The 7,500-nt window shown below is 38.6% G+C and overlaps 1 protein-coding gene across 4 annotated transcripts in view; it reads left to right on the top strand.

The window, feature by feature from the left end:
- LOC135098913 (uncharacterized) overlaps window positions 1–7,500 on the top strand; it is a 112,856-nt gene that overhangs the window by 77,852 nt on the left and 27,504 nt on the right. For all 4 annotated transcript variants that reach the window (XM_064001349.1, XM_064001340.1, XM_064001357.1 and 1 more), the window contains one exon: window positions 830–910. In XM_064001349.1, coding sequence (XP_063857419.1) covers window positions 830–910 — 81 coding nt within the window. The remainder of the gene's footprint in view (window positions 1–829; window positions 911–7,500) is intronic.

The raw sequence follows: 7,500 nt of genomic DNA, 5'->3' as shown, positions 1-7,500 counted from the left end.
AGTACAAGAATTCGCTACTTATTTTGCCACACTATTCGCTCCGCACCTAGAAAGTAATAGAATATACTAGTGTCCCTTTTTAATTTCCTACTGCAAGAGTTTTGTATTTTTCTGCCAGACTTTGAAGTGTTGACGTCCAATTCTTCATTTGAGACTTTAGGCCAACAATGACGTAAAAGAGAAAACTGAAAACGTTAAAATTTTCATCTCACAGCATCGTTGACATAAAGAGAATGATGAAAAGCACTAATGTTTTTGTCGTGAAACTTTATAACTAGTTTGATATAAAAGCGAACACCTAAATACGTTAAAATCCTCGTCATGAAACATTGTAGAAATACTGACATAAAAGGGGACAGTGAAAATTGCTTAAATCTTTATCATTAAATTTATAAAAACATTAACATGAAAAAGAGAATGCTGCAAAACACTAGTCTTTGTTATAACGATTATGTAGCATATTTGGAGTAAACATGACATAGAGATATATGATTACAAGCAAAGGACTGTTGATAAGAATACACAAGTAGAAAGCAAGATGTTAACTTTGTTGTCGGGCAGATTAATATTCCTATATTAATCGTTTCTCTGTTCGATAATCTATCTTTCCATAGAAAATAGTCACTAATATTTTTGCAGACACTTTTTTTTGTACTGCAGCCTCCTAAATGCTTATAGAGCTTAGAAAAATATAAATTTAACATGTAACCTTTAATTTGGTCTATTGTTTTCAAATATCCAAGCGAAAATCTTTTTCAGCGAAAATCTTAGAAAAAAAATTACCATTAAAAAGGATGAACATTTACATACACTACTCTCTGTCCTCCAGTCACCCTCGGGAGCTGCGACTTCGGGCTGTCCCCTTGTGGCTGGACTGCTTCTGATCCTCTTCAGGCCTGGGCCTTCCATCGTGAGTACTCTCTCTCTCTCTCTCTCTCTCTCTCTCTCTCTCTCTCTCTCTCTCTCTCTCTCTCTCTCTCTCTCTCTGTCCATTTATCTATCTATCTAACTCTTTCTGATTAATAGTTTGATTTATTTAGGCTTATGTTTTATTATTTATTTTGTTTGTTTGTAAAGCTGCCCTTGAGTTGCCATGTATGTGTGTGTGTGTGTGTGTGTGTGTGTGTGTGTGTGTGTGTTGTGCTGTGTTTGCAACACACCGTTTGTTGACAAGATTGCAATCTTCACCACAGAAATTTTAATGACATTGTGTGTGTGTGTGTGTGTGTGTGTGTGTGTGTGTGTGTGTGTGTGTGTATGTGTGTGTGTGTGTTTGTGTGTGTGTGTGAGAGAGAGAGAGAGAGAGAGAGAGAGAGAGAGAGAGAGAGAGAGAGATAGAGAGAGAGAGAGAGAGAGAGAGAGAGAGAGAGAGAGAGAGAGAGAGAGAGAACCAGGAACAGTAACTATCACCAAGAACATCGCAGCCAAACAAGATTTTTCTCCATGAACACGCGCACACACACACACACACACACACACACACACACACACACACACACACACACACACACACACACACACACACACACACACACACACACACACACACACACACACACACACACACACTAACTAACATACTAACATTTGAGTTTCTTACGATGAAAGCCTGAAGGGATAAGCCAAATTTCTACACTAGAATATAACAAGTAATAAAAGGCCAGCTACAGTGGATTGCTTCATAAAGACCCGAGGGATTCACCAGTGTTATTGTGGCATGTGGCTGGAATAGACATAGTAACCAGGGCTTTAGTGCTGAGTCACTAGGGAGCTGTAAAAGATTAGACAGATCTATAGATAGACATGAAAGGTGGACGTAGATCGCTTTGCTTTGTACAAGGATCTCCACGTGTAGGTTTGATTGCTTTCTACAGCTTCCCTTATTTTCTTGTGGTCTTACATTTGCTGACGGAGAAACACATGTAGGAGGAAGAAAGACTACGTTGATAAGAGATTTTAAGCTACTTAGATTTCTGTTTGACAAGTAAAAGAAGGAGGAATATATATTAATTTTAACAGGTAAATAAAGTTGTTTTTTTTCGCTGTCATAATTCGGTGGTAATAGTACTGAAAGGTTGGCACTGTAAAACGTTTGAAGTGCGATACTCAGCCACACCCACACACACCCACACGTCCTGATCGATACATGTACAACAAAGGAATTGTTTGGGGTGTGTGTACCGCTGGGCGTCGCGTGTGTGTCGGGGTTTACGCTCCTGTCTCGCCTGAAGGCCAGACCGTATCGCTGCCACTGAAAGACTCGCGTGTTGCTGCTGCCTCAGTTTAGATAAGCGCCGTCCTGCGTAGTGATCTACCTCGTGTTTGTTGTGAATCTGATATTTCCCTACACATTCTTGGTTTTCCTAGAACCTCGCGTTTTTCCGTGTGTTCTGTTCAACACCCCTTTCATCAAGCTTAGTTCCGCTTCCTTTTGCTTTGTATGCAGGTTTGCTTTTTTCTTGTTAGTATCTTTTTCATAATCATTTCCCAGTACACTACATTGTTTCGTATCTCTTGTTTGTTTAGCATTATTATATTCCGACTAATATTTCTTTACAAACTACTTGTTTTCTTTCCATTTTTACTTTACTTTCTTTAACAGATTTTGTTCAAATTTACCGATATATTTTTTTTTTACAAAACTTTCCTTTCTCATTCTCTCTCTCTCTCTCTCTCTCTCTCTCTCTCTCTCTCTCTCTCTCTCTCTCTCTCTCTCTCTCTCTCTCTCTCTCTCTCTCTCTCTCTCTCTCTCCTGTGCTCCATCTCATTTATTGTCAGTTAATCCCCTCTCTTTCTACTCTTCCATTTAAAATCACATTCATAGTTGCTCATCCAGTACAATTGTAACGTATTGATAAACTAATACTTGATTGAAATAAATCTTGGTAGTCGTGTGTAGTACTGATTGGCTTGAAGGAAAAAAAAAAAACTTTTCCTCATGATGGCCGCACAAACTTTTCCAATCTGCTTGAAATAACTGATGAACTTCGGTAACTTTTGCGTGAGGAGAAGCCATGAAGTTAATTCCTTTCCCCGAGGAGGACCAAGATTCGCCAGAGACCTGCATGGCTCGGACACTCTTAACCTTAACCTATGAGTGGATTGTGGTGAACAGAAGAGACAGGGGTGAACCAGATCTTTATTTCCTTAACTAGTGGATCAGGGAACAGAGGGGATATGAAAACAGCTGTCAAATCATTACTTGTCTATTCTCTCAGACGAAGACTCACTGTTGAAACGGTATGAATAATATATACCTCCGGCTTTATCTATGATTTCTCACCACCACAGTAATCCATTCATTTGTCTAATCTATTCAGCTTCTGTGTTCATCCTACTTCCTTAGAGAGACCTTAAGAGGGACGTTTGTGCATCGGCTCTGAATTATTTGGGACTTTTTTTTTTTCCATGACGCGGAAAATCACTAGAAAGAAAACAATGTGGATGTGTGTGGGAGCTTTGGCGTGGTTAGCTTAGGCGTGGTTAAACAGCAAAGGGGGACTTGCTCTATCAAACTTGAACCTATTATTTCTTGTCCTATCCTGATATCTGACCATGAGGATTTTGTTTATGTCATTCTTGTTTGCTCTTATCATTATTGTCACCTTCATCATTGTCATCAACAACTTCATCATAAGCCATTGTTATTCTTGGAGCTTTTATTTTCTTATGATCTTATGGAAACTTTAAAAGAAGACTGGACAAATTGAGGATGATGGTGGAAACAGATAGGCCTGTTTTATACGGGGACTACCACGTGTAGGCCGTATAGCTTCTTGTGGTTTCTCATATTTCCTGGTCTTCATGTTCCTGTCATCATCATCATCATCGTCATCATATTTTGGATCATTCTTTTTTAGCTACTCACTGGGGACTGGATTCTTCAGTGAGCCTTTTTTCAGACTTTTTGTTGCCCTTGGCCAGAGCCTTACTTACAAAAACAAAAACAAAAAACACAAAAAAAAATAAATTGATAAATCATCATCACTATCATCACCATCATCACGCAGTCTTTAGAAAAATAAGACATTCTCTAAAAAGTCTAATATTTATAGGAGAATATTTCATGACCTCAGTGTTTCCATACTTACATTCTTGACTTATTTACACCGCGGAATGATATTAGGGGAGCAGCGGCGGGGCTGTTAAGACGTGTCACTTCCACCTGCCCCGCCGCCCACCTGCGCGTAACCCTTGATGGGAGTGCAAACACCTTGATTACCTTCGCATCAAACACCTTGAACTAAAGCATTTTAACACTTTCACCGCTAAGTGACTTTTTACCAGCTACAATTCTGAACATGCTTATTTTTGTAGCGCGGTCCCTTGAATAGTTTCATAGCCCGAGAAAGACGAGGCAGGTGGATTAATGTAAATGAGGCAGATGCACTGAGAAGAAGGAATAAACAAGATCTGATCATAATGCTGGAAATTCATCAATGATGCAAAAGAATTGAAGGTTCACCTTAAAATGTAGTCAAAATTCATAGTCACCTTGAGGACAGTCTCGGAGAGTGTGTTTCGGGGGAGGGATCGGAAAGGATTGAGAAAAAAAAATCAATACAGAGAGAGGGTGGGATGGGGTATACAGACAGACAGACAGACATACAGATAGAAAAAGACAGAGGCATATGCAGAGAGATTGTGCTGTGTCCCACCCTTTAAAGATAAGAAAAAGAAAAGACCTAATTGCAGTCCATTTTATCCCTGAGGTGACGTGATACCTTTATCTTGTGAACCGCTCAGTCACAGGCTGGGAGAGAGAAGGAAGGAAGCAAAGAAGGAAGGAAGGAAGGCTTCAGAGGGCTTCCCATTGCTAAGGATGACTAGCGTGAGGCTTGCTGTAGTTAGTATTCTAGTGACCCGACTGTTCATCGCCTGTTTGGTTCCTTATGAATAAATAGGAACATAAGAAAATAAAGGAAGCTCCAAGAATCCGTTAGTCCTTCATGAAACGTATCTATATCTATATCCACCTATTAGTCTCATCCAAACATTTATCTATAAGATCTTGAGCAGTATGATCTGATCTCTATTTTTTTTTTTTTTTATTGAAGCAGAGTCAACTAGTATTGTTCAATGCCTCAAAAACTCAATTCCTCCATCTATTAACTCGACCCAACCTTCCAGGTAACTATCCTCTCTTCTTCAGTGACACTCAACTGTTCCCTTCTTTTACATTACAAATCCTCGCTCTGTCTTTTACTAATAAAACTGGAAACTTCACATCTCATCTCTAGCTAAAGACAGCCTCTATGAAGTTAGGTGTTCTGAGTCGTCTCCGGCTTTTTTTTTTTTTTCTACCTCCTCCCTAGCTACTAACTTTGTATAGGAGTCTTATCCATCCTTGTATGGAGTACACTTCACATGTATGGGGGGTTTCATTCATACCACTCTTTTAGACAGAGTGGAATCAAAAGCATTTCGTTTTAACAACTCATCTCCTGTTACTGACTGTTCTCAACCTCTTTCTCATCGCTGCAGTGTTGCATCTTTTGCTATCTTGTATCACAATTTTTATGCTAACTGCTCTTCTGATCTTGCTAACTGCATGCCTTCCCTCTTCCCACAGCCTCCCTGCAGACGACTTTGTTTTCTCTCACCCTTATTCTGTTCAGCTATCTAATGCAGGAATTAAACAGTATTCTTAATCATTCATTCCTTTTCCTGGTAAACTCTAGAACTCCCTGCCTGCTTCTGTATTTCCTTCTTTCCTGTGAAATTTTTTATTTATTTATTTTTTTTTCGAGAGTGAGATTTCAAGATAGTTTCTACGTTTTTTCATAATCCTTTTACCTTCTCTCTTTGGGGACTGGCAATCTACTGGGCCTTTCTTAACGTTTTTTTTTTTCTTGGCCAGTGCCCTTCTTACGTAAAAAAAATATCAGCCACGTCAGTCGTCGAGTTATTTATCAGTGAGCGAGCAGGGGGTAGGTAGCGCTGTCCTGGAGCACCTTTAAGACACCTCCGGAAACGAACTAAATTGCTCAACTTTTTTGTAATCTTCTCCTGTAATGAACTCTTTGGAAGCGGCATATTGAGAGGCTCCCCCTACTCTCTCTCTCTCTCTCTCTCTCTCTCTCTCTCTCTCTCTCTCTCTCTCTCTCTCTCTCTCTCTCTCTCTCTCTCTCTCTCTCTCTCTCTCTCTCTCTCTCATCACTTTGCCAAACTTTTTTGAGAAGTAAAAAAATATATAAGAAAAAGAAAGAAAAGTAACATCCATTCATCCATTCCTCTTGTGAAGGTAAACAGAATACTCGCTTATCCGTTAAGGTGAAGTAGTTAGCCATCATTCTTGTGCTCCCTTACAATTTAGGCCTACAAATCCCGTACGTTCCCGGAAAATTAATAATTATTAGCCTTTGATCTCGAGTCTTCAGGAATGAAAAATGTACTGTGGTAAATATTGTTTAGCCGCGGCGTGAGTTATGAAGGTTATGTTTGCATCTTAGAAAACTTGCATTAAAGAAAATTGTATTTGAATATGTGGAAGACAATGAAGGTTTTAGAGCAGTGATTCTCAAACTGTGCGCCGCGACATAGAAATGCGCTACAACTCCCCCGCAAGTGCACAGCGTAATTTTCATGGATAGGTATGCACTACACTGACTGTAGAGTTGGTGCCCCATCAAACTCCAAGATATACTCGTATAATTAATACGCCACTAAGCAATAAAGTCGTAGAACCTCTGCTTTAGTGAGTGACGTGTGAGCGGAGGAGGGGCGTTGCATCACAGGAGGAAAGCGCAGGACCTTCATAACGTACGAGGGATGAGGATAAAGTTTTCATTTGTGCATTAGGATAAGAGATAACAAAAAACTGCTTCACAAACATGGTACTGGACGACTGGAATAGAAACAGTTATCAGATTGTTTGTACGGTGTCAATAGGAAGATTTCCAGACATCAAAAGAAGATATGGGTAGGGATGATGGTTATGTATGCTTCATATAGAGGCCGCCACGTGTAAACCTGCTGCCATCTTGAGGCTTCCCGTATTATTACAGAAGACTATATAAAGAACCACACTGGAAAATCTCAGGACCATACCAGCAGATCAGGGATTAAGGCCAGGACACAGCAGGTGAAGAAAACAATAAAAAAATGTTGTTATTGTTATTATTATTATTATTATTATTATTATTATTATTATTATTATTATTATTATTATTATTATTATTATTATTGCTACAATGGGAAGGTGTGCTTTGGTGGCCGAGGGGTCCTCAGGCGCACGGGTTCGTATCTTGACCACAAAGTCTTTCGTTAGGAGGCACCGCTGTATCTCTCATTGAATAGAAGCCGTGAAAAAAAAAAAAAAAAAAAAAAAAAAAAACGAAACCGAAAAAAATATAAAAAAAAAATAATATATATATATATATATATATATATATATATATATATATATATATATATATATATATATATATATATATATATATATATATATATATATATATATATATATATATATATATATATATATATATATATATATAT

This window comes from Scylla paramamosain, chromosome 4, assembly GCF_035594125.1.
Source record: "Scylla paramamosain isolate STU-SP2022 chromosome 4, ASM3559412v1, whole genome shotgun sequence".
NCBI classification, from domain to species: Eukaryota; Metazoa; Arthropoda; class Malacostraca; order Decapoda; family Portunidae; genus Scylla; species Scylla paramamosain.
This window is presented reverse-complemented; position numbering and strand designations above follow the sequence as displayed.